The sequence below is a fragment of the Drosophila hydei genome, unplaced genomic scaffold (genome assembly GCF_003285905.1).
Source record: "Drosophila hydei strain 15085-1641.00,03,60 unplaced genomic scaffold, DhydRS2 tig00000001-arrow-pilon, whole genome shotgun sequence".
Lineage (NCBI taxonomy): Eukaryota > Metazoa > Arthropoda > Insecta > Diptera > Drosophilidae > Drosophila > Drosophila hydei.
Window position 1 is genome coordinate 11,610,565 of NW_022045643.1, and position 26,213 is coordinate 11,636,777.

Sequence of the window (26,213 nt, forward strand, 5' to 3'; positions counted from 1 at the left end):
CATGTGTAACATTGTGATTATATTTCGAGATTTATAGGCGCTTATATTATAAAACTTGTTTATAAAGGGGAATGCGAATGCGTGGATAGCTAGCGTGTATGTATATGAGATAAATAGGAAGTTTGGCTGCGAGCTGGTGACTAGTGTATAAATATTATTAACTATAAATTATTTGTTTAGGGTTCGCTTGAAGGCTCTTCGGTGCGATCCAATTTAATTATTAATGCATTTATGATGCAGGCGCCCGCCTCCTTTGTAAACCAGCACAGATCGTTGAGCAGATGCACAGAAGATTCATTTAACGAACCAGAGCTGCTGCAAGCACCGCCAGCAGCACCACCGGATCCATCATTCGGAGCCTCATTATCGGTCGTATGCAGACTGCGTCGTTTGGCCTCGGTAGCTGCTTTGCCCGTGGTCACACCGGAGATGGATTGCCGACGCACGTACACCTCAAACGAGGTGGAAATGCGATGGACGCCTTGATCAGAGACATAATGATGCTGTGGCAGCACCGGTTCAATCACTGTAGCATTGGGCGAATAGTAGAGCTCCAGACGTGTGCCGGGCTCATCTTTGTGCGTGGCCGCTACAGTGTCCTCGTCCATTTCAAGCGGCAACGGCTGGCCACGATCCAAAATGGCTCGAATCTTATCCACACGTGTCATGTAGTAGAAGGGCAGCCAGTCACCATTTAGATCCAAGTGCACCTGTGCTGCCAAAGATCCGGCTGCGGACGAAGTTGATGTACTTAGCGCATTAACGGTCTGTTGATTCAACTTAAAGTACACCCAGCCCTCCAGTTTGTCGCCGTTACCGTTGCTATTGCCGCTGCACTTCGAGCAGAAGCAAATCGGATCGAGGCGAATGTCAAAAAAGGCCTGTGGCAACACCAGGGACGCACAGAACCGTTTCACCTGCTTCAAATATTCGCAATCGTTTTGCTCCATAGCTGCAGCTGCAGTACGCAACGAGTCTCGGGCATTGCCACTGGAATTCGTTTCCGATTCCAAGGAGTTGAGCGAGGAGAGATCCAAATTAAGTAATGACATTTGGTCCGGTATCAAATGATGTTGCATGCGCGTGTATTCATTCTGTTGAAGCTGCTGTAGCAGCAGTAAATGATTCATATAATCAATCTCATCATCCTCCAGCACATTATCCGGCTCGCTAGACTGTTCGCGTTCATTGGCTGCCTCAACAACTGCCTCTGCGTTGTTCTCACTGTGCTCCGACTCATGCGAAGCGTCCATAGCTGGTGCAACAGCACTAGAGCACAAAACTTGCTCATCATACTCCTTGTTGGTGTCATACACTACGTTTGAGCCATGAGACTGACCCGCTGTATTCGAACTACTCGCACCACCACCACCTGTTGATGTATTCAGCGAGTTCTGAAACCGTTGGGTACTCTGACTCCGCTGTATATTCAGATTTGTGTTATGCTGAAGCTGCAAGGACTCGCGCAAGCAACTACAAACAAAATTTATTACAAAACTGAATACTTTTTGTTTTTAAGGTTTCTAAAGAACACTTACCAGGTGGACGATGAGCCGCCGAGTTCATTGCGCTGTTGTTCAAGGGTCCGATTTTTAATGGAAATATTAAGCAACAGGTTCTCGGAGACGCTCTCCATAACCGAACGGGTCCTTTTGATAAGAGAGCATAGAATTAACAGTCTGATCGACTTGCTATTATAAGTATTGCTTACATGACATTGGCTGAGGCGGAAGTTGAGGCACCTGTGGGCAACTCTCTAGCACTATCGCTGAGTTGCTCCGTATCCTTCTCCTTCTCGTGCATTTCTAAATGTGCCTTCTCGCACTGTTGCGGCATATTGTCCAGCTCCAACGCCTCAGGTGCCTCCAAAATGGGCGTGCCGTTGGCATTGCCAGTGCGAGTGGCATCATTGCCCGTAAGCAAAGTGATTTTCTCGCACTTTCCATATATATCAAAAATTGGATACACATGACTAGGCAAGCCGCTGGCCAAATCCTCTAGATTCGTAGAGCCTACCATAATAACTGAAATACAGAAATTTAATGAATCTCATTGCTATCTCGAAGCTTAGCCATACTTACTTAACATGCCAGCGTGTGTGAGGGTGATGGTAATCACTGTGCCCACCTGAATGCTATCAAGTGCTTCACCATATTTGGAGGCCATTACCTGGCCATTGATGTTGATGTAGTCGTGCGTGGCCAGCCAGCAGCTGCGCTTGCAGTTGAGTAGCGATATGGGCACAGACAGTGCTTGAGGACAAGCTGCCAACACACCCAAGCTCAAAGTACCCTTCCATTTGTTGTTAATGGCATCTACTTTGATGCTGATGCTTTCGCCCTTGCACAAAGGTTTGTTGAGATACACAATAGCCTGGTTAAACGACTTGCTTCTGGATGCACTTCGACGATCATCGGAGAGGCGCGTATACTTATTGGATATGTCCACAAATTCATAAGTTTGCGCCTCTGAATCGATCGACTCCAGCATTGAGCTGTCCTGCTTGTTCAGAGGATCCATGCCAAAGTCCATGGAGTCCTGTAGTCGTAGGCTGCATGGACGCAAAGGAGACGCGGGAACTTGAGTAGAGATCACCTGAACAGCCATCGTCGAGCCGAGCAGCTCGGCAACAACGTACACATTGTTGGGCACATTGTGAAATTGAATGTTCACATTCTCGGAGTTTAGCAGAATGTTCACTGAGTTTTCCACGCGCTCCAGCGTAATGCGATCATCCACGCGCAGCCACTCCAGCGAGGCAAGCGACCGTTGCAGGCAGCTGGAATTCAAGCGCACCTCATTGCCGCTCACATACCAGACATTTGCTGGAATACGTTTAAGGCTCGTTGGCAGCTTCTTCCGCACGCTTTCATCGCCCAAGTTGAGATCTGTGATGCCAATGCTGAGGCAGCCTATAACAAGATTTGATTAGGGCTAAGATTCACAAGGGATTTGCTAACCTACCGGCAAACATGGGATTTATAGATGTAATCTTTATTTCAAAGGGTGAGCCCACACTCAGTGGATGCTCTGCAAAGACCAGGCTATGCGAAAGGGCAGCCGTAGATCCTGTATATCGGGATGCCTCTGTCCAATCCTTGGTTAACACAACGTTGCCCGAGACGAAAGTCCAGCGATGCTTCGTCTCCAACGCTGGATGTTGTATAACGGACGTCGCTTGGCAGCTCTGCGAATTCTCGCTGGTGGCATACGGAGCACGTATGTCCAGCTGTGTCTGGGTCAGGCTAACCTGTGCGCACTGCCCATAGAGATCAATAATGGCCCAAATGTTGGGCGCATGGCACTCCCCAGCCGGGCCCTGGTCCATGCCGTCCACAAAGAAGTGTATGTAGTCGCCATTGCGCATCACGCCAACCCGTGCTCCTGTGCCAAGAGTGTCCAAATCAATGAGTACATTGGTACGTATGGTCTTGCGATTGTGGAAGATCATTGGACCGCACAGTATGATGGTGTCATTGGCCTCCAAGTCGGTCGCATTGGGTGCCAGTTGTATATCCTCCGGCCTTGTGCCAGTGACACCAATCTCAATGTTGCCCGACCAATGACGGACCATAGTCTCTAGCTCGACTTCAAAAAGTTCACGATTACGCAACGGCCGATTACTGAACACAATGGCATCATTGAACTCCGCCAAAGAATTCGGACGCGATGCAGTCAATCCACTATTGGAGATGCCTGCGTTAGCGCCATGAATGTTGTGGAAACGTAGCGGCACCTCGCTGTACAGCGTCGTATTAGAAATGGTAGAGTTTCCCGTATCTGGACTACCACATTCAGATGTGTCAATTATGCTGGCCTGTGCTGCTTGCCCATATAGATCAATCACGCCGTACACACGTTCCGGTACATTTGTCGCAGCGGGTCCCTGATCGACGCCGTTCACCCAAAAATGCAGAGTGCCATCATCTTTACGCACTACCCCCACACGATCGCCCACCTGTAGGCGATCCAGGTTCTGGCCATACTGCTCGATTACAGTAACGCCATTCTGCATGACCCCATTACCTGTCATCATCCAAGTGCCGGAGCTACAAGAAGAAAAGTTAAAGCCGTATTCAAGAGAATCAGATTCTAAACTAACCGCACGTTAGTCATAGTAAATGGAAAATCTAGCTCGTCGGCAGTGTGCGTGGTAACGCCCATTTCAACAGACCCCGCCCATTTGGTGACAACGCGTTCGAGTCGCACTTGGAACAGTTCATTGGGCCGCAAAGGACGTCGGGTTAGCACTACCCCATTATTGAAGTCATCGGCAGCGCTAAAATTTATGTTTAATTTGATTAGAAACTAATAATTCACTAAGCTGGTCTAGAGCACTTACTTGGGTCGGAGCGCTGTGCGTCCGCTCTGCGTGACCGTAGCATGGCTGCCACAAATGTGATGAAATGTGAGACGATCATCATTACGTGCAATGGCGCGTGTGCTGGATATGGTTTCGCTTAGCCCACCAGTTGCACCGGCCACATTCATCTCGCTCTCCGGACTCAACAGACTTAGCGTAGGCGTACCAGACTGGCCATGGCTGCAGGCCATAGCCATGCCAGCGACAATATTGTTCCTCCTTGTGACTAAATTCTGTTGCTCACGTTCGTCGCGATCCACAATGGTCACTTTAATGGTCATGCCGTATAGGTCAATGACGCCCCATAGTGTAGCGGCTACTCTTGTCGCTGCTATGCCCTGATCCTGGCCGTTAATGTAGTAGTGTAGGTTGCCATTAGACTTTCGCATCATGCCAACCCGGTCACCTTCGCGAAGCTCGTCCAAATTAAATTCCCCGTACTGCCTGCGCGTGCCCTTGCCATTGGTTAAAATGCCACAGCCGGACATCATGATGGTGCCACTGCGCATGTTCGTCATTGTGGCTGGAAAATGGAGAATTGTGGGATTATGCGTGGTGACGCCCACCTCAATCGAGCCCGACCATTTGTCCACCAGCTTGTCTATTCGAATCTCAAAAAGTTCGTTGTCGCGGAGCGGACGATGTGTCATGACGACGCCATTGTTAAACTCATCCAACGGACGACGACGCTCCGCTGAGCGAAAGTTAGGTACCAATTTGACCAAAGAACCGCAACGAGTATGGAACCTCAAACGATCGTTAACATCATAGAAATCGCCAATGCCACTGCTGGAGCTGCAGCTACCATTACCATTGAGATTGAGACGTGTCAACGCATCAATATTGCTGCTGTCCACTACGCTCACATCCACACTCATGGGCACTTCCAAATTCTGGATAACCTGCTGAAGCGGCTGTTGCAAGGGCGAGTCCAGCAGCTGCTGAAACAAATGCCATTCAATGAATATATTAAGTAATATAAGTCAACTTTAATACCTCACTGCTGCTGTTGAGGATGGAACTCACGTCCGTGGGACACAGGGACACCTGCACACAACGTCCATAGAGATCAACAAGAGCCCATAGCGGTTTGGGCATGTTCTTGGCGGCCACACCCTGCGACTCGCCATTGACGTAGAAGACGAGATCATGGTTAGAGGTGCGCATGACTCCAACGCGATCATTTTCGTTGAGCGTTTCTAGATCCGTACCGTAGTACTCGAGCAAGCGGCGCCCATCCTTTCGCACATCGATGCCAGACATTACCCAAGTACCATTCCGCATGGCCGTGGCGCAGGCAACCAATTCCAGATCCTCGGGCGACTCCGATGTGACGCCAATCTCAATGCTACCGCCCCAAGAGTGATTCTTCAATAGATAATTACAAAGCTTACGAATAAACACTATTTTTAATAAATCCCAATTCACCTTCTTCTCAATGACCACCTCGAAGAGCACATCGTCCACGAGCGGCTCTGCGCTAAACACGAGAGCATGGCTAAAATTTCGCATTGAGCGTTGTGCGGAACGATTGCCATTGCCAAGCGTTATGGAGCGACCGCAGCGTGTGTGAAAGCTCTGCATTGAGCTGCCTGTGGGGTCAGCAGACATATTAGAAATATTGAACTGTGGTTTCTCTTAATGTTGCACCAACTCCCAACACAAGCCGCACAAAATGTGTGCAGCTAATGATGTTGCATAGTTATAAAAGTTATGCATTATTCGTAGAGTGCGTTGTGTTTATTATCAATAAAAATTTCGATCTCGTATTGAAAATGCAACAAACTACTTAATACTAACTAAATTCAGTTTGTTTTAATTTTTTCTTTGTTTTTTTCTATTTTTTAGCACATTTCTGTATTGTTGATTCTTCCCCCGTTTTCCTTGTTTTTTGAGTTTTGCAATTACAACAGCTGACATACAGCGATAACGATTTAACATTATATATCGATGCGCAAAACATTTACTTTTATTAAATAAACTTAAGCAACTGCCTCTTAAAAGAACTTATTTAACATACCCGACGTTAAATTAATATAAACCATTTATTTAAAATTCAATTTGGTAAATATTAGGTTATTGAGTTGAACTCGATTTAACCGTTGCTGAATTATTCGATAAGTTCATAGAGGTAACGCTGTTGTTCTGTAAGTCGCCCTCCACCGAGCAACTGATTGACAAAAACACATTTTTGGAAATTTCGACTTGAACCAGAATTGCGAAGATTTCCAGATAGTTTTAGAAATTAAAACGGTAAACGAATATCGCCATTGAAGCAAGTAATGTAAAAGATCTTTCTTTGCCTCGATGTCTTCAGCACAGCGTCAAAAGCAATTCGACCCGACCCGCGGCAACGACACAACAATAAGTCAAAAAAACAAAACAAACAGAAGCTTGAACTCTCCCGGACAACGGAAGCTGCAGGTCTCAATGGAGAGCCTACAGGTACAACAACCAAATATCAGTAGACGTTCCGCCGGCTCTAATTGGCAAGCGGCAGCAGCAGTTGGCAGCGAGAATCAAAAACAGACAACAACTGCTGGAGATGAGGACGCAAATGCCGTCTTAACCAAATCGGCACGTGCGCGTCTCAAACGCAAGACACAGCGCAATCGGTACTTGGCCATGGACTGCGAAATGGTCGGTGTCGGTTTCAATGGCCAGGATGACATGCTGGCACGTGTCTCCATTGTGAACAAAGTGGGTGAAGTGCTTTTGGACAAGCATGTGAAGCCCCGCGAGTTAGTCACAGATTATAGGACAAGCGTCTCGGGCATACGGCCCCATGACATCGAAAATGGCGAGGAGTTTGAAGCTGTGCAGGATGAGGTGGTCAAGCTTCTACATGGTAAAATACTTGTCGGCCACGCCCTGCGCAATGATCTCGCCGTGCTGAGCATTAAGCATCCCATGGCCCACATTCGTGACACCTCGCGCTACAAGCCGCTCTGCAAACTCGTCTCGAATGGCCATACACCTAGCCTCAAGCGTCTAACTATGGCCGTGCTTGGCCAGGAGATACAGACCGGCGAGCATAACTCTGTGGAAGATGCACGCGCTGCCATGGGCATCTATAATCGAATTGCTCCTGACTGGGAGAAATATCTAGAACGGCGTCAGCAACAGAAATGACAGCAACATAATACGAATAAACTAGCATTAAGTCATTGTCAATTGATTTTATTAATACAATGTAAATATAAGAAGTGTTGAGCTTAAACTATTCATCTAATGCTTTATCTCTACTCTGCTGGTCACTTAAGATGCTGCCGTGTATTGCATTGTGGCGTTCAACTAATTCCTGCCACGGGTCCTCTAGCATGGAGCTGTGAAAGTACTGGGAGGATGCATTTGCATTTCCTCTGTCATTAAATTGTCTTTGGTTTTGATGCTGTCCACGCCTGCTGCCGCGATGACCAAAATTCCGAGGTGTTCCTTGTTGTTGGTGAGGTGTTTTGTTCTGGTAGAAGTGAGGCGTGTTTGTATTGGAACCTCGTCTGTCCTCATAGAAGTTCATATTTTGTTGTTGCGGCGTTCGATTTTGGTAAAAGTGCGGCGTATTTTGATTGAATCTTTGTGGCGTTTGCTGGCCGCCGTTGTGCTGGGACATGTACTCCGTATTTTGCGATGGGTATTGCCGCACATTTTGCGAGTAAGGCGCGTAGTAGTTAAAACTTTTACGAGGTGTACCCATTATTAAAGCAAATCAAGAGTTTGTAAACAATTCGGTGATCCACTAGACTTCTAACCAGGGATGGTGCACATCGATTAACTTATCGCATTGCTTACCAATAACGGCTTACCAATAACAGACAGAAGTTTTCAAATAAAACGACTAAAAATAGAAAACTATGTAGCTATTTTTATTTAATCACAAATTTGTTTAATTGTACTTGTTCAGCTCGTCATAAATTGTTTTTAAAATAATGTGTTCATAGACACTAGTGGAGAGCGTGCAGGCTAGTATATTTTTTACAGCATAACATTCGGTATTTCAATGCTGCCAAAAGGTCGGTCACACTAACAGTCTCGTTCGAAAACTCGACAAGCGAAGTTGCAAGTCGTTGTGGTCGCGCCGTCGCATGTAAATTGCATTTAAACAGTTGCAGTGGAATTTCGCGTACAAAGCCCTAAGTAATTGAAATGCTACATTAAATTTCAAATTAAAAACGCTTTTAATTCAAATTTCGAGCGAACAACCGGTTAGAGTACAAATTAAAAGCAAGGCTATAAAGTTAAGCGCCTACAGGAGTGTTCTATTGAAATCTGCGCTTTGTCTGTGCCTCAGTGTGTGTGAGTGGAAGAGAGTGTGCAGTATGTGAGTGTGCATGATTGTATGAGAGCTCGTGTTTAATGCATATGTGTGAGTGTGTGCATGTTTTGTGTGTTGGCGTGTGTATGTGTTTGTTCAGTTGCATATAAAGAAGAAGCAGCAGCGGCAGCAGCCGCCGCATCAGCAACAACAACAAGCACATTACTCACTTTGGTGTCATTATTTGTGCTTCCAACAAAATTCTTTTAGGGCGTGTATATGCTTGTGTGCGTGCGTGTGTGTGTGTAAAACATACAAACATATATAATTAATATTGCAGTTAAAAGTGCTTGCATTGCAAATAAAAGAAAGAAGAAAAAATTAACACAGCAACTTTTTCGCCTTTAGTTCAATACGAAAACAACAACAGTAACAACAAAAACGCCCCAAAACAACAACAAACAGACACACTAAAAAAAACGAAAGTATAAAATTGTTTCGGTTGATAAAAATACATAGACAATAATAAATTCACTGGCTGCAGGGCGAGCGCAGGCAAAGCAGAAACATCGCTTTGGATATCTTCAACGGAATCAAAGAGCAACTATCAAGTTGCCCCGAACGCACCCGTGCTCTCTGTCGCACTGTATGGGGCGCGGTGTCCACGTCCCTTAGCACAGCGCTTACTGCGGCGAGCATCGAGGCCGGCGACGCCCGCGACGACGGTGGCGGTGGAGGCGGTGGGGAAGGCGGTGGCGGCGGTGGCGGCGGCGGCGGCTGGTGCAGCACAATAACAACAGCAACAACTGGCGCTGCATCGGCGGGCAGCGGCCGCTTTGCAACCATAATGGGCGCAGTCAAATCTCGTCATATCACCAACGCCGACATGGATCGAGAGGAGGAACAGCATCAACGTCAACATCAACATCAGCAGCAGCCGCCCTTGCACCAACACCAGAACACACACTCCATGCAACGAAATGGCCATCCCAATGCGACGCTCCAAAAGCAGGATCTGCGCTACGACATCGGCTCCAGCTCCCAGTACCATCATGTGAGGCAGCCGAGTGTGCGCAGTCGCAGCCAGCAGCCTATGCCCACCACCGATGAGCTGGATCGTCGATTTGCCAAAGTCTTGGTGAGTTTCGCAATATTGTTCCCGAGTAGCTAAAGGGGACACCAATTTAATCCTTATATCTTTTATCCTAACACCCACAACCCTTGCTCGCTCTATCATACTCTCCATACATGTGATTGGATGAGCTCATCGCGCTTTGTATGCGCGCATGTGTGTGATTGTGTGCGTGTGTGTGTTTCGATAATCCCAGTCGAACTTTTGCTTAGTTAGGAATCAGGTTAGAACTTGTCATAACTAAATGAAGTCAAGCTCAACTTAGCTAAAGACTTAGTTATATTTTATATAAAATAATAAAAATGTATTGGGAGCAACTTATAAGATTTATAGGATAAACTTATATGAAACAGATGTTTATAGTCCAGAATCATGTGCAAATATGCTTTAGATTTAATTAAAAATACTTCTGAAAACTATGAATATGAACTTCAGTGTACACCCTTTTTAAGGGCATGGCAAACAAAGATTATGAATATGTTTTTTGACTGATTTTCGCACGTGCATGAAACTGAAAACGGAATAAAATTATCTGTACCTGACAAAGTACGCTTTATACTTGTCTAGATCGAAAGCAATAATTCACAGGCAATTTGCTTCCCGTTTTAAGATCCACAAAAGATCAATTCTCATGCATGCTTAGAAAATGCATGCGCCTTTCTGTACGTTTGGCACGCACAGCAGTTCAGCTGTGTATTGTCTCGTGTGCGTTCTGCTTATACATATGTATATATGTATGTGTGTATACACGTCTCTCTCGCTCACACTGTCGGCGTTCGGTTCTGTTCTGTTTGTCATGCATCTGAAGTGCTGCCTCGAAGCAAGCCGCGCTACAAAGTCAACTTAATTAAACAATGGGCGCGCGCTTTTATATTGCCAAAAAGGAAAAAAATATCAAATAAAATTTGTTGCTATAAAAAAGTACTTGAGTGCTCCAAGAAATGAGTGTGACCCAATCTCAAACCCAATCCGAATCTGTAGCCCCAGCGCCCCTAGCCACGAGCCCCAACACAGCCGCATGCAAATGGCAATTAAAAGCGAATTGATCGATTGTCGCCGCTCTCTTTCCCACTGCTGACTCATTCGGCTGCCGTTGCGGCTTAGCTTATCTGCCATTCGCACCCAAATTGAGAGTATTGGAAAAAAGAAGCTGAAGTAGAGAGAGAGAACAAAAATACTAAAACACGAAATCTTTATATGCGCAGCTTGAATTCTCACTTATCATCCATCGTTCCCAGTGGATGTAACATGAAACGCCGCTGAACGAGCTCTCTTTTCTTTATATTTTGTTTTTGTTCTTTTATTAGTTACCCCTTACATGGGGGCATCATTGTTTTGTCAAGTTGCATGCAACATGTAAATATAGGTGATTTATGCATGTAGGTAAATAATTAATGCTCGTTATGGGATCGTCTTACGAGTGAGAAAACTGATGTTTCTTAACTGATTCGCATGAATCTTAGCATATTTATTAGGCTAATAATTCCAGTGGAATTAATTTAGGAATTAATTGTAGTTGATTAAATGTCCTATTAATTTCGTATAATACGCAATAGATAGAAAGACTATAATCTCTATAATCGGCAAAGACACCAAATGTGGTATGTGAGATCTCTGAAATAGACTAAAAAAATATGTCTTTGTATATTTATTTTTGGACTATTCATAATTGCTCATATTACATATATAGAAATATCTCTAAATATAAATTTCGCAAATGTCATGATTTGGCGTATAGTTATAAATAAATATAAAAAAATTGCATTTAAATTTTTTATATTTTTATAAAAAGCTGAAAAAAAATGATTCAATAATTATGTAATATATTTATTATAAATATAATAAATATTAATGTATATTAATATTATGCGCAATAATAGTAATATTAATATAATAATAGTATATCATATATATTAATAATATAGTATATAACACGTAAATGAATGAAAGACTTTTGTTGAATTTTCGCATTTTTTCGCAATTGTTGCAATTAGCTTTAAATGATTTCCATAGATCTTTTATATTGTTCAGTTGTTGGCCTGCTTCAAGGGTATACAAACGTTCAATTTGCCATGGATAGCACTTGTTGGTTATTCTGGTTGTTTTGTTTACCCCCTTTTTGGCACTGGAAGTGTTTAACCGTTTTGTTTATATTGTTGTGTTTTTGTTTTCTTCTTTACGTTTTTTATAATTCTCCATAAATTTGTTTTGTCATTTCGGTAGCGTTCATCTGGCTTGGCCTCGTCTCGCCATTCGAAAAGGCTTAGGCTAATTTGTGTTTACTTTTGTTTCTCTCTCGTTTTGGCTCTGTTTCAGCGTATGTGTGTCTCTCTCTCGCTCTCGCTCTCTCTTGCCCTTGCCACTGTCCATGCCAAACAAGCGCCCACAATTGAAGGCAATTGTTTGCCCGATTCATGGCTATAAATAGTTTCAGTTTTGCCAACATTGCCGCTAATAATTTGCGTTTTATGTCTAATCGGTTGCAGTAGTGCTGCAGATGTTTCCGGTTAGCCGCACGGGTTGATTGAACTTTGTATTTCATGAGATGCATTCATCAAATTGACTCCAGCCTCAAGCTGAGCAAACAAATGTCTCTCGGAGACAGATGCAGGAATGTCCACAGAGCGGCAGCATTAACTTTATTTGATTTGTACGCAAAAGATTCTTTCCTCTTGCCTAACTTAGTTTCTTTTCTGCATTAAAGGATAAGTCATATTTACTTTAACCTTTTGCTACTTTTATAAGAAACATCAGCTTGATAGACTTTACCTTATGATTACCTGATGCATTCTATTGTCTTTAAGTGTGGCAAGTAATATACCATTTACATTAACACAGAATTGATTCATTTAATGGGTTTAAAGTCGATCAAGTTGTTAAAGCCGATTCATTTTGGCCGCTTGTAATTTCATTTTATCTTAAGTTTTTTACAAATGTTTAGTTTTATTTCAACTGGAAAATGAACTTTTTAATTTAATCTATGCATGTAATTGAACAAGATATAGATATAGATTTGACACTAACGTCCTTCTGTAGGGGTCCGTGCCTTTGGTTTATGTTGACTTAATCATAATTAATAGTTGGTTAATTTTTGTAATAGCATTTTAATATCCATAAAACTTAATAGGCTTAATGCATTGGCATTGGCTCCGGCTGTCTGTGGTGCTGGTGGTGCTGCCTTTGTGTCGGCTGCTGTGGGTGTTGTCAGACTAACCACATAAAATCCTCATTAATTTACAAGCTTTCACGCGAGACACAAATGACTTTCACTCATTTAATCGTGCCCGCCATTATCGTCAGCATAATCATCATTGTGATGATCATCAAAACGGTTTCAGTAGCCGACGAAATCAACTTTGTTTAGAATATATAACACCCATTACGGATTTTACTCAGCGGCTCCCCTAATGGCATTTTCAGTGGCTGACAAACCGCAGTCTGACAAAAAGCACAGATGTTGCTTTTTGCTGAATTAATACTCATTGTTTATAAGCAGTCACATTCATTCAGCACTTTGATGACTTTGTCAGCGCTTGTCCATTTGCTGGGCTTTATCTAATGACTGCAAAAAATAAAGCGCAACACTTACACTCTCTGTGTGTATTTATCTATTTTGTATATATCTCTGTGTATATAGGCATTTATAGTTTGCATTGGCTTATCGTTTCGCTGCCACTTCCTTGGCGGTCCCTTGTGGGGGCATTCGCTTCTTGTGGTCTTCAGGCAAAACGAGGGGCTAGATGCATCTGCTATTATGTTCGCAGAAAAACCGTAAGCGCGCATAGACTCGATGTGAACTGATGTAAGACCAATCCAAAATAGGCCAAGTAGAACACATAAATTACAATGCACTTTGTTCTGCATCTGCAGCAAAGCGCGCATAATTATGACTAAGTGTGCGAACTTAAGATTGGAAGCAATTCTTTGCTCGTAGCTTGTGTGTATCGAGCAAAAGGGAGAAATTATACGATTCGAAGCTTTTTCTTCAACTTTATATGCAGCTCATGTTTTGTTAGTTATTTTTAGGTCTGCCAAACTTGGTATGGCTAAATATCAAGATGTTAGTGAAAATGGCAGATTCTCGTTTCTTATATGCGTTTGACACAACTGCTTGTTCCTTGTGTTATTTCCACTTTTCTTTGTTACTTATCGACGATTTACTTTCCTGTTTCTGCTCTGCCACCCACGTTCACGTTCTTTGTTTTGTATTGTCAATTGAATGTCTCTTCCTCGTCTTCAATCCCTTACTTTTGCCACCAGTCACTGCTGTCTCTCACTCTCATAATTTTAATATAATTATTATAATTTATTTCATACTCCATGCTCTAAATCTTTAGATATATAAGTACATATATGTCAATCTCTATATGTCTATCTCTCTCCAATGCTTATGTGTCCCTTTCTCAATCTTTATATGTCTCTCGCACTCTCTCAATCTCTATAAGTCTCTCTCTCAATTTCTTTTTATATATATATATCTCTCTCTTTCTCTCTCAATTTATTTATATATATATCTCTATTTCTCACCATCCCCCTTTGTCTCTCTATCTCCGTCTTACACTCGTTGCCTTGTATTTCGCTCCCCATCGGTCTCGTAAACGGTGTTCATGAAAATCGCATAGAGAGGCTATGAATTAGAGATTTATTTGTATTTCTGGCTTTGAAACAGCTGTGAATTACATAAAATTATAAATTAATCATTGCATCGCTGTGTATTCTTTATGTCTTTGTTATTTTTTTGCTCACCAGTTACCTGATGCTGATGAAGTGAATTTTCGCATGATCTCGTTTTTTTCACAGTCAATTATAACATGAATTTACACGAGACTTCCCAGTTTTTAGCTGTGTGTTAATTAAGCTTAAACAATTACTTCATTGTCATGCTATTTTTTGTTTTCTGCTCTTATATTTTGTTTATTTATGTTTATTTTATGCATTATGAAACGTGCTGTATGTAATATTTGATTTGATAAACATTTCACAGCCGTGCAATGAGTAAATGAAAAATGCAACTGGAAATTATTGCAATGTTTTATTGATTATTTATTGTTATTATTATTGTAATTATTGAGTGCTGCGGGAGTGTGTGTGCTTTGTTACTAACTGCGAGCGTTGCCCGCTGCCCGTTGCCTGTTGCCCTTGCCAAAGGCCCCAGTCACCTTTTTGCCTGCAGCCCCGCTGCCTCTGCCCCACACTTTTTGTTCCGCTCGGTCTCTTGCCGCTGAGTGATTTGCCTCGACGCGTTTTTTAAATAACCAACAATATAACTATACGACTGTGTATACTTCGGAATAATAAATGACAGAGTCTCGCTCTCTCTTTGTCTCTCATGGGTCGCTTAATATTTATGCCAGAGCAGGCAAAAATAAGTAGCGGCATTTTTTCTATATAAATTAGTCGTCAACACAAAATAATCCAACTGCCCAGCCGTCGTACCGGATACGCATTTTAAAATTGTGTTCAATGAGCGTTTGCGCTTGTGTGCGTGTGTGCATAATGGGCGACTATGGAATCCCCTTTTGAACAGTCCGATCTACGCTCGTGACATATGACTAAGCGTCAGAGCAAGGCGCACAATGAAAGTATTTTTCTTTGGACTGAAACGCAACTATGAACCCATTTGCATAGGCTGAATAGTAATTATAATAATAAAGCTTATTATTTAATTAGTTTATTTATTATACAATTGTTTTTAGCTTCTCTCTTTCAAAATAAGAAAATGAAAGAGTATTTGCTATTCGTGAACTTTGGCTCTCCTTTTTCAATTTGCTTTTTCTATATAGTAGACCGACCGCACGGCATGATTCATTAAAAAATGGCATACGCAAATCGTGTTGGCAAACAGATTTAATACTGAGTAATCTGAAGAGTTTATAAATTCTTTGTTGAGAGATATGTTGGCAAGGGATTTCTGCTTTAAAAACAAAAATAAGCTGCTCGAGTTCTTCTTCCATTCAATTGAAATTTTATTTCAGTTGCTTGAATTTCACTGGAATTAAATTGATTTTTCTAATTTGTCATTCATATATGAATATATATATATTTTTTACTCTGATCAACGTCCTGACCAAATGACGCCTTCTTCATCTTGACAAACACACACACTAACACTCTCTCTCTCTCTCACACACACACACACACCATCCACACCCTTTCCTGCGCTGTCTGTTGGCACGCCAATTAGAAGTTTGCTACGGCTGCACCCAATTGAAGTCACGTAAACGTATTTGCTGATTTCATTATGGTTGGGATATTCTCAGTAAAATGGAAAATGTACAATATACACTTTTTACTTTTAAGTACAATGGCATCACACTTGACTGCAAGTGGTGGGGCTGATTGATGTTTCTGGTTGAGTGAATCGGAGTCAGAAAAGCATTCAAAGCCACAGATACTTTATGGCATCAATGCAAATGTCCTCACTGTATGGCAAATTCTATTTTATTGTCATTGCTGTTTAACAGGTGCAGCCAGGTGCCAGGTGTAAATTTTATGTCGTCTAGCCATGAAATTTCTGGGTTTACCTATGATCAACAAGGCAACAGGCGTTGCAGCTGTGAAATCTAGAAAAATATAAACAAAAGCTATTTCAGCTAATATTTGTGTCTGTAAGTGTTTGTCTGGAAGGTTCTTCAACTTTTGTCTAATATCTGCTCAGTCCTTAGGAACAAGATAAAAAAGCAGACATTTTTTGCTCTTTTTCAGTATACAAGATGCAGTTCCTTTATCTCAGTTTCAAATCCTTATCTCTGCGCTCTCTTAGGGCAACCGCAACCTCTTTGTTTATACGTTCGCGGTTAACTTAATCAGCAAACTTCATTTGTGTTTTAGTAGCTGGTTGGCATAACTGTCAAAGATTTGAGGTGTCAATGCTACTGAAAAGTAAGATCGTTTGCTCTCGAGTAAGATTGTTTGTCAGAGAACACAGTAAACGTGATAAGAGAGATCACAGTAAATACTGACTGGGTGGCTATGAAATAATTATTTTGTATACTCATTAAAAAGAGAAATTCATTACAATACGTGATTCGCAGAACTAAGTCATATTGTAGGATCTAACATTATTGGAACATTATCAGTGGAGGACCCATTAAATACCCATTGCTAAAACCTGTTTCTCTTCTAAGTATTTATAAGTTATATAGCAGTTTCATAATATATATTTTGACAAATTAAAATGATATTCGTGTTGATAAGGCCTTAATATCCCAGGCTTTATCGGGCATATCGGATGGATTGGCCATCTATTCCTATGTATGAACTGCTCCTTCACAACAGAAGAAAAATGTAGGTGTACGTGGGTCGCTTGTTGCAATTCATTCATTGAGTTACTTTGAGTTCATCTCGAAAGTTGGCTGAGCTGCAGTCTAATGTAAATATACCTAAAAAATAATGCACATGTCAAAACAGCTGTTCGACACGCGCTCAGGTAATTCCGACTAGAATAATCGTGGCTTTCCCATGATTGCTTCACCAAAATCACGAGCTGAGCGCTTTTGTTTGACAAATTGTCATTGATCAGTCTTTAAATCAGTTGTTAAATTGGTTTCTTTGATGGCATCAGCAGAAATTAAAATCGAATTAGAGACAGTCACAAAAGGCTTTCGTCACTCCAATGCAATTCGCTTGAGATTTACAATTTTTATTTGCATTTGAGCTTTAAATATTGCTGCTCACTATTGAGGGGCTTAGAGTTATGGCCACTGGGTAATGGCTTTTAATAGTTATCGCAATTACTCATGTTTATTTAAATTTTTTCTCTTTCTATCGTGCAGGCTTCGATGGATCTGCCGCCGGACAAAGCAAAGCTCTTGCGCAATTACGATGACGAGAAGAAGTGGGACATGATATGCGATCAAGTAAGTTGAGTCCATAATTTAAAAATTTAAGTGCTTCGCCATGACTAAACAGCCTAAACCGACGGCCACGCCTTCTCTCCCCATGCCCAGTGTCGCTGCTAGACCACATGGCTGCGTGTTTATCATCGTCGTTCGGTCCGCAACTTCCTGTTTATGCCAAACGCAAATTTTTGCAGATTAAATGTGTAGAACGACAGTAGTCAGTGGTCGCGAGTGTCCCGCCGCAGCCCCCTGGACTACAAAACAGCAGCGCGGAAGGCCAACGCCTAAAACAGTTTCTAGTCTTGAACTGTGACCTTTCAAACCCACTCGACAATGTCGCAGGTCCAATTAACTATGCCAAATGTCATTCGCTGTAATTGTAGCTCACAGCTACCTAATTTGAAACGCCCCGCAAGCTATTAAATGTCTACTTTATATGGGAGTTTATATTCGATTTCGATCCAGCAAAACAAGATTTAATGGAGCTGGAATATGCGTACGAAATGATTTTCTGAATCTAGAAAAATAGTCATATTATATTGGGTTTATTGAAAAGAATTAGTAGAGAGAGTTACTTTATGGATATTTCCGAAATGATTTAAAGTAGGTTTAAGGTTAGCTTGCCGGTTACTGGGTTCACGTCGCGAACCCACTTACAACTCAATTCCTTGAGGCCAAGTCGTGCGTTAACCTTGGAAACTGTCAACCTGTTCCAAAAAACCCATTAACTCTTTTTAAGCATCATCATTTATAAGGCCCTCTCTAGCTGACATCTGAACTACGTAGCACTTGATATTCATATCTGAGTGTAATTTATCTTTAAATTCGTAAAGCTCCGAGCTCGGCTAAACTCGGCTGAGCCTCATATTAGGCATGTGTTTTGACTTGATATACATCTGCATGTATATATATATATGTATTTCTTCAAATATACATATATATATTATATATCTGCTATATATATAAATTATATATCATTATTCAGTGCGTGCTCGACGCTTGTTTTTTTTTTGATGTCGCTTGTCGCGTTTGAAGCTTGTAAAAGTGCAAAATGAATCCAATTTCAAAACGATTTCGGCGCTTGTTGAATTCAAATGGCGTTGAACAATGGTCGTCGGGCTTTGGGGCATTAAATAAACCATATATAACTTTTGAGTATTATATTAAGCCACACATAGAACGCGAATGGGCGGCAGTGTGGGGGCTCCCCAATACACACACACACACACACACACAGAACAAGGCTACATATGTTATAGACCCATGTCTACACACAAATCCACATTGCGTGCTCTGCTTGGGGAGTTATGATGAAACTATTAACGTGTGCGACAGAGCGTGCCATGGTTCGGTTTTTGCTCTCTGTTCAGCTTGGTTCTACAGAGGCTCTGGCCAGAGCATTAAACTGGGTCACTGAATTTCCAAGAGCTGCGCCTAGAAAATATTCGCCAATGGCGTTGGAGTAAACACGATAAAACCAACTATCGTTCGTCAGGAGTGCAGACTAGCAGTTACTCCGTGCTGTGATCTTTCGAGTATTCTATTAGGATACAACTGCCTAAATATTTGAGACATTTTTAAATTAGAAAACATCAAAGACCTTGGAGTACGAGCAGATGAGGCTGTTGTAACTCTACTTCATAACTTAAAGGTTTGCAGCTTGTGCCAAATTCCTGCATTCGTTTTGTAAATCTTGTTTCCTAAATCAGTCAAGCCATGGCCATATCTTCTACACATGCGATTCTACCTCGTTTGGCTTACTTTTCCTGTATAATACAGGGTATAAATAAATCCAAAGATCTCGTCGCAGTCTTGCCTTTTTTCTTCTTTTAAACCGCCTGCATGCCAACAGACCTGTTTTCCATAATTCAGCCAACTTCTTGAATGAAAACGCAGCCCACAAACAATGGACATGGAGTCGCGAGGACTTCAGCTGCTACAGCCAATCCCACAACCTATGGCAATCCGATCCACTCAAACACCATAGCACCGCTCGGCGCAGCACCTCCACGCTCTCAGCGACTCGCAGTGACAAAATGCAAATTATTATGACTGCGATAAATTGCAGTTTTTAATCGCTGGAGCCGCTCGGACGCCCGATACCTGGTTAAATATATGTATAGGAGCAGCTATATATGCATATACACAGATATTTATATATATAGATATCTGTATATATATTTGGTTTTGTCTATTTATGCCGTCTCAGTCGCAGTTTGACTAGGAAAAGAATGAAACTGGTTTTCTTTTATACTCCGTGGAGTTGCACGGGCAAAGCACCAAAACCCACACATAGTTTTAGTTGTAGTCATGCGTTGATTTTGTTGTTGTTGTTGTTGTTGTTTTGGTATGTTGTTGGCATAGTAAAAAGCCAAAAACAAGTATACCACGCTTCATGCTTAAAAAAATGTTTAAAGTTAGGCAAGCTATCGATGCTTATATGATCGCTGTGGTCTTGTGCGTTTCAAAGAGTTGAAGACATCGAGCTAGACAGAGAGCGAGAGAGAGAGAGAGACAGGAAGAGGGAGAGCGCACCAGGGCTCTACCGTAAACATGGTACACAAATATGCAGTTGGCAGAGGCAACAACAACGCAACACAACACCCAAAGCAAAACAAAAGTAAAAGCCGCTAAGTTAGTGTTAATGCTTGAGAGGAGGAGGTATTTTCCATTTGGCCTCTGTCCAGCACATTTTTGGATAGTCAACAATTTATAGACTTGTGGATTGCGGCAGTTACCGTGTTTAATTGATAGTCTATAATTGGGAAAGTTTTGGGCTGATCACTGCAGCAGTCAATCTCGATCATTTATCAGCAGCTACTTCCGCTTTATTTTAAATATTAATTATATATTCAATATTAACAACTTTTAAGGCAAGCGAAGGAAGTTCGCAGGGGCAACTCGCTTACTTCAATAGATCGAGTTTCCTGGCTTTAATTGAACTGCTTTTAAGCCAGTTAACGGATCTGAATAAATGATGTCTTTTCTTTAAGCTTGAATTAGATTTTGAAAATAGTTTTTACTAATCCAACTGCTTTTTTTTTTGGTTACAGGAAATGGTGCAGGCGAAGGACCCACCCTCCCATTATTTGAGCAAACTGCGAACATATTTGGATCCAAAGGCATCGCGCAGTCATCGGGTAAGTTGGCTTAAGTGTTGAATGTTGGTGGTGCGTATAGCTTTTATAGCGACTGTGTGTCTCCCTCTCTACCCCACTTGTCCTTAAGAGCTCCAGCTCTTCCTGTGTAGCTCTGGTAACTCGTACATGTGCTTTTGTAGCTCACTGTAGTTCACTGTGTGGTGCGTTTGTCTGACTCTTGCTCTCGCAGAGAAGCAGCTTTAACTATTTATTCGATTCAAGCCCAGATACAAAAACATAGAAAACTATCTAAATTATGATAAAACGAATCTATTGCTCCAATATTAATGTGTAAATTTCAATTTCTCTACTCACAACACACACGAACACCAAACACACACACACACACACACACACACGCACAACCAACCTATCACGATCTTTCCCTTTTCTAATGCACTTGACATGTTCCTGCAATAAACAATCGAATCATCCAATCATTAATTGTTATGTCCTGCGCTCATTATCCCTTCTCCATGTTCCAACACGAACTCCTCCTTCCCTGTCTCTTTCTCTCTTTCTACACTTACAGCTTTACCTATTCTACTTTCTTTGTCAGAAACGTAAGATGGTCGGGGAATCGACGTCCACACAGGTGCTGCGGGATCTAGAGATCTCGCTGCGCACCAACCATATCGAATGGGTCAAAGAGTTTCTGGACGACACCAACCAGGGCCTAGATGCTCTCGTTGATTATCTCAGCTTTCGGCTGCAGATGATGCGACACGAACAGCGTTTGCAGGGCGCTCTGTGTGCATCCGAGGAACGTTTGAATTTGATAAACGGCCTCGATGCCAGTGAGGTGGTGTTGAACAACAGCTCGTTGAGTCCCGGCGGTGTTAGCGGCAATGCCAGTCTGGCAAACGGCTCTCTACTGCTAGACGGCTCCCGACAGCAGACTGGCACCCATAGCACTCATTCGCATTCCTATAGCTTTGTGCGACCCACTATTTCCGAGGTGTTGGACAGTCCCAGCCTGAAGCGACGTTCGCGTCACATCGCCAAACTGAATATGGGCGCTGCCACAGATGATATACACGTCTCCATCATGTGTCTGCGAGCAATTATGAACAACAAATATGGCTTCAATATGGTCATCCAGCATCGTGAGGCGATAAACTGCATTGCTCTGAGTCTGATTCACAAGTCGTTGCGCACCAAGGCGCTGGTGCTGGAGCTGCTGGCGGCGATTTGTCTGGTCAAGGGGGGGCATGAGATCATATTGGGTTCGTTTGATAATTTCAAGGATGTGTGCCAAGAGCAGCGACGCTTCCAGACGCTCATGGAATACTTCATGAATTTTGAGGCCTTTAATATTGATTTCATGGTTGCCTGTATGCAGTTCATGAACATTGTGGTTCACTCCGTCGAGGACATGAACTACCGCGTCCATTTGCAGTACGAGTTTACGGCTCTCGGCTTAGATAAGTATCTAGAACGCATACGGCTAACCGAGTCTGAAGAACTCAAGGTGCAAATATCCGCCTACTTGGACAATGTTTTTGATGTGGCTGCACTGATGGAGGATTCGGAAACTAAAACGTCTGCATTGGAGCGTGTGCAGGAGCTAGAGGATCAGCTGGAGCGCGAAATAGATCGCAATTCCGAGTTCTTATACAAATTTGCCGAGCTGGAGACGGAGAACCAAACGCTGAAAACGGAGCGCGAACAGTTGGCCATGATGCGACAACAGTCTGAGGAGCAGCTCAATGCGCTCCAACGCATGCTGCAACAGAATGAACAGGAGCTCAAGAAACGTGATACACTGCTACACAATAAGAATCTGGAGCTGCAAACACTTTCTCGTTCACTGCCGCGCTCTGCTTCCAGCGGTGATGGTTCCTTGGTGAACGGCAGTCTGCTGACGGGCTCAGCGACTGGCGCAGTATCACCGCCGCCTCCACCGCCGCCACCAATGCCAGCCACAACAGCACCACCACCACCGCCACCTCCAGCGCCACCTGCACCGCCGCCGCCTCCCATGATGCAGGGTCTGAGTCCACTGTGCAGTCCGAATGGTAGCGTTACATCAACAGTTCCCTCCCCGCCTCATGCGCCCCATATGCTAAGCACGTTCCAGCCACCACCACCACCAGTTGCTGGCTTCATGCCAGCTCCGGATGGTGCAATGACCATCAAGCGCAAGGTGCCCACCAAATATAAGCTGCCAACGCTTAACTGGATAGCGCTCAAGCCGAACCAGGTCAGAATCAGTTTTATTCACTCTACGATTTCATCTTTGATAATTGAAATTCGTTTTTGCAACAGGTTCGTGGAACCATATTCAATGAGCTGGACGACGAGAAGATCTTCAAGCAAATCGACTTTAACGAATTCGAAGAACGTTTCAAAATCGGCATTGGTGGTGGTCTTCACAATGGCACCAATGGCAGTGAGGTGGATGGCTCGCTCTCATCCTATCCCAGTAAACGTTTCAAAAAGCCCGATAATGTTTCGCTGCTGGAACACACGAGGTTAAGAAACATAGGTAAACACCCTGTAAATATGCAACGTTTTCTTGCTTAACTTTTTGTTCGCTTAACTTGCAGCAATCTCTCGTCGTAAATTGGGCATGCCCATTGACGATGTTGTTGCGGCCATACATAGTTTAGATTTGAAGAAGCTATCGCTGGAAAATGTGGAGCTGCTGCAAAAGATGGTACCCACTGATGCGGAGGTTAAGGCCTACAAGGAATTCATAATCGAACGCAAGGATCAGCAGTTGCTCACCGAGGAAGACAAATTCATGTTGCAATTGTCACGCGTTGAACGCATCTCCTCCAAGCTAGCCATTATGAATTATATGGGCAATTTTGTCGATAGTGTACATCTCATTAGTCCGGTAAGATTTCGCATGGCTGCTTATCAGCGATAGAGGCTAACCCTCTCCCTTCTCATTCCGTCTTTTCTCTTACAGCAAGTTATAGCGATTGCCAGTGCCTCAAACTCCCTAAAGCAGTCTCGCAAGTTCAAAGCTGTGCTGGAAATAGTGTTGGCGTTTGGCAACTATCTTAATAGCAACAAGCGTGGACCGGCATATGGCTTTAAGCTGCAATCTCTGGACACATTGATAGACACAAAGTCTACTGATAAGCGGTCTTCGTTGTTACATTACATTGTAGCCACGATAAGGGCCAAATTTCCGGAGCTTTTGAACTTTGAATGCGAGCTATATGGCACAGATAAAGCGGCCTCTGTTGCATTGGAGAACGTTGTGGCTGATGTGCAGGAGCTAGATAAGGGCATGGAGCAGGTGCGCAAGGAAGTCGAGTTGCGTGTTAAGGGCACACAGACGCACATATTGCGGGACTTCCTGAACAATTCTGAGGACAAGCTGAAAAAGATTAAAAGCGATCTGCGGTTGGCTCAGGATGCGTTCAAGGAGTGTGTGGAATACTTTGGGGACTCGTCCCGAAATGCGGATGCGGCTGCATTCTTTGCGTTGATAGTGCGCTTCACACGTGCCTTCAAAGTAAGCAAGCTCAATATATATATAGAAATATATACATATTTATAAATTTTTTTTGTAGCAACTTGATCAAGAGAACGAGCAGCGTCGACGACTGGAGCAGGCAGCCGCTTTGGCAGCAACGAAAAAAGAGAGTGATCAGGTCATGCTGCGCAACAAATTCAATCAAAAAAAGCAACAGGTGAGTGGACGGCTGAGTGGAAACTTATCAGTCACCAAGACGGCCAACTCCTTCAAGTTTGTGTCATTCATTTGATTGATTCTGTTCTGTTTTGGAAATGTAACCTGTTATGCTTTTGATTTATGCAGCAAATACATTGCCTGCTTGACTTTGCCAAGCAGCATAGCACTGTGGACATGTCTCCCTAACTGCATACAATACTATTTAAAGTATAACACCCAAGGCAACATCCTCAACCTTAGCACGTATTGGTTATTTGGCTAACACATTCTAGTATTACACCATTTGGGGCGGGGCGGCTGCGGGGCGCGGGTTTGAATCGGGCCAGCAACCTAGACCTAAACCCAAGCAACCTACCACCAATAGCATCACCACAACCACCACCACCATCATCCACTAGCTTCTAGTCGAGTACTTTGGGGCAGCATTTGACGGATGTTGTTTGTGTTATATCCTAGTGTAAGTCGCTTGGCGCGTGTGTTTATTGTCCCTAACCTTTGGCTTGTCACTCACCGTAATCCCTAGCGTCTAATACCTGCCTAGTTGCTGTCTGCTAATCCAATTTCGAAAAGAAATCTCATAAATCGGATTAATACAAGTAAATCTGTTTGTGTATATATTATGTTCAAAATTAAACATTCTCTTTGTAGAATATTAAATGAGATTGTGTGCTCTTAACATGTTAATAAATTGCACATGCTTTTCGCATATTACTAATCTTCAATTTGTATTAAATGCAAAATTGGAAACTAATCCACGCTAAGTCTTTTGGTCACTCCTGTTGGTGCTGGTTAATTTCTAATCTGAAAACTTTTCTCTTTTGTTTTCAATGCACGTTGTCAATCAGTTGCCTACAACTTGCGCACTCTCCTTGCAGGATGCCGTCATCAATGAACTGAAGACCAAAACGCATTCGGTGCGCGAAAAGAAGCTGCTGCAACAGGACGAGGTCTACAACGGAGCTCTCGAGGATATATTGCTGGGGCTCAAGAACGAGCCATATCGAAGAGCAGATGCTGTGAGACGCTCCCAACGCCGACGCATCGATAATCGTTTATCACGCACTCTAGAGGAAATGGACTGCTAGACTGACTGGCTGGTTAGTTAGTTAGTTGGCTGGCTGGCTGTAGAACTGGGCAGAGGCAAAAATCAAAATTCAAAAACTAATCGAAAAACGAATGTGTGAAAGTCTTAGATAAAGAAACTAAAATATGTGATTGGGCGATTCAATTGTTTAGACAGAGACACTCAGACACATACAGACACACATTTACAGAAATACACACATTCCCCGCTTTTAACATTGTGCTATCATTGAAATATATATTTTTCGTTTTTATTTTCGTAAAATACCAAAATTTAACATTTTTCCAGTACTCTTTGTTCAGTACCTATTCTGTGAATCTCTTTCTTGCTATTGAGATATTCTGTCGCCAAATTTTATAAAATTGCATTTTATATTTGGTTGCATTAGGTATAAGTTATAAATTTACAAATTTTTACAGTGTATTTATCAAAAGTTCAATTGTTATATTTAAAGTGTGTAAATATATGTATGCATATATATATTTTATGATTATTTTGCAATAAGTTCTTAAACCAAATTGGAATTTTGATTTGCATCCGAGATGGCAATGAAGTTTTTTACATATTACTATTATGTATTTAGATTTATATCTAACATTTTTACACATATTGCTTAAGTAATAAATTGTATGCATGAGTATAATACATTTTATTGTAAATTTCCTATTATATACGTGTATTGTTTTATTATTTTGTTGTATTATATAATCTACATATATTTAACACATTTTGCACACTGCTTAAACAAA

General features: G+C 42.4%; 4 protein-coding genes across 8 annotated transcripts; 2 read left to right on the forward strand and 2 right to left on the reverse strand.

Moving 5' to 3' along the window:
• Position 1: 1 nt before the first annotated feature.
• On the reverse strand, positions 2–6,147 carry LOC111600921 (neuralized-like protein 4). 2 transcript variants are annotated; one of them, XM_023317285.2, is made up of 9 exons: positions 5,792–6,147; positions 5,360–5,731; positions 4,343–5,301; positions 4,103–4,279; positions 2,965–4,049; positions 2,082–2,912; positions 1,712–2,024; positions 1,539–1,649; positions 2–1,473 (listed from the first exon to the last, which is right to left on the reverse strand). In XM_023317285.2, exons 1-9 carry the CDS (start codon positions 5,972–5,974, stop codon positions 177–179), a joined length of 5,328 nt encoding a protein of 1,775 aa, XP_023173053.2. In that variant the 5' UTR covers positions 5,975–6,147; the 3' UTR covers positions 2–176. The 2 variants fall into 2 exon arrangements, with proteins under 2 accessions (XP_023173053.2, XP_023173052.2); XM_023317284.2 differs by having other exon boundaries at positions 4,343–5,304.
• A 136-nt stretch (positions 6,148–6,283) lies between these two features.
• Positions 6,284–7,534, forward strand: LOC111600922 (RNA exonuclease 4). The gene is made up of 2 exons (XM_023317286.2): positions 6,284–6,427; positions 6,486–7,534. Exon 2 carries the CDS (start codon positions 6,671–6,673, stop codon positions 7,493–7,495), a length of 825 nt encoding a protein of 274 aa, XP_023173054.1. The 5' UTR covers positions 6,284–6,427; positions 6,486–6,670; the 3' UTR covers positions 7,496–7,534.
• Positions 7,535–7,575: 41 nt separating this feature from the next.
• LOC111600923 lies at positions 7,576–8,140 on the reverse strand. The gene has a single exon (XM_023317287.2). The coding sequence runs from the start codon at positions 8,055–8,057 to the stop codon at positions 7,584–7,586; it is 474 nt and encodes a 157-aa protein (XP_023173055.2). The 5' UTR covers positions 8,058–8,140; the 3' UTR covers positions 7,576–7,583.
• Positions 8,141–9,145: 1,005 nt separating this feature from the next.
• On the forward strand, positions 9,146–25,821 carry LOC111600933 (formin-like protein). 4 transcript variants are annotated; one of them, XM_023317303.2, is made up of 9 exons: positions 9,146–9,753; positions 17,523–17,606; positions 20,642–20,728; positions 21,261–22,931; positions 22,997–23,216; positions 23,278–23,570; positions 23,646–24,200; positions 24,259–24,378; positions 25,226–25,465. In XM_023317303.2, exons 1-9 carry the CDS (start codon positions 9,463–9,465, stop codon positions 25,463–25,465), a joined length of 3,561 nt encoding a protein of 1,186 aa, XP_023173071.2. In that variant the 5' UTR covers positions 9,146–9,462. The 4 variants fall into 4 exon arrangements, with proteins under 4 accessions (XP_023173071.2, XP_023173072.2, XP_023173069.2 ...); XM_023317304.2 differs by having other exon boundaries at positions 9,160–9,753; positions 21,288–22,931; XM_023317301.2 differs by having other exon boundaries at positions 9,386–9,753; positions 25,256–25,821.
• Positions 25,822–26,213: the final 392 nt, after the last annotated feature.

Coding starts and splice junctions, on each gene's coding strand:
- LOC111600923 (XM_023317287.2), bottom strand. CDS start 8,057: ATGGGTACACCTCGTAAAAGTTTTAACTACTACGCGCCTTACTCGCAA.
- LOC111600922 (XM_023317286.2), top strand. CDS start 6,671: ATGTCTTCAGCACAGCGTCAAAAGCAATTCGACCCGACCCGCGGCAAC.
- LOC111600921 (XM_023317284.2), bottom strand. CDS start 5,974: ATGTCTGCTGACCCCACAGGCAGCTCAATGCAGAGCTTTCACACACGC. Junction 4,280..4,342: donor CGCACAGCGCTCCGACCCAA/GTAAGTGCTCTA, acceptor CATAAATTTTAG/CGCTGCCGATGACTTCAATA. Junction 2,025..2,081: donor CACACACGCTGGCATGTTAA/GTAAGTATGGCT, acceptor TCTGTATTTCAG/TTATTATGGTAGGCTCTACG.
- LOC111600933 (XM_023317303.2), top strand. CDS start 9,463: ATGGGCGCAGTCAAATCTCGTCATATCACCAACGCCGACATGGATCGA. Junction 23,571..23,645: donor GTGTACATCTCATTAGTCCG/GTAAGATTTCGC, acceptor TTTCTCTTACAG/CAAGTTATAGCGATTGCCAG. Junction 24,201..24,258: donor GCTTCACACGTGCCTTCAAA/GTAAGCAAGCTC, acceptor TTTTTTTTGTAG/CAACTTGATCAAGAGAACGA.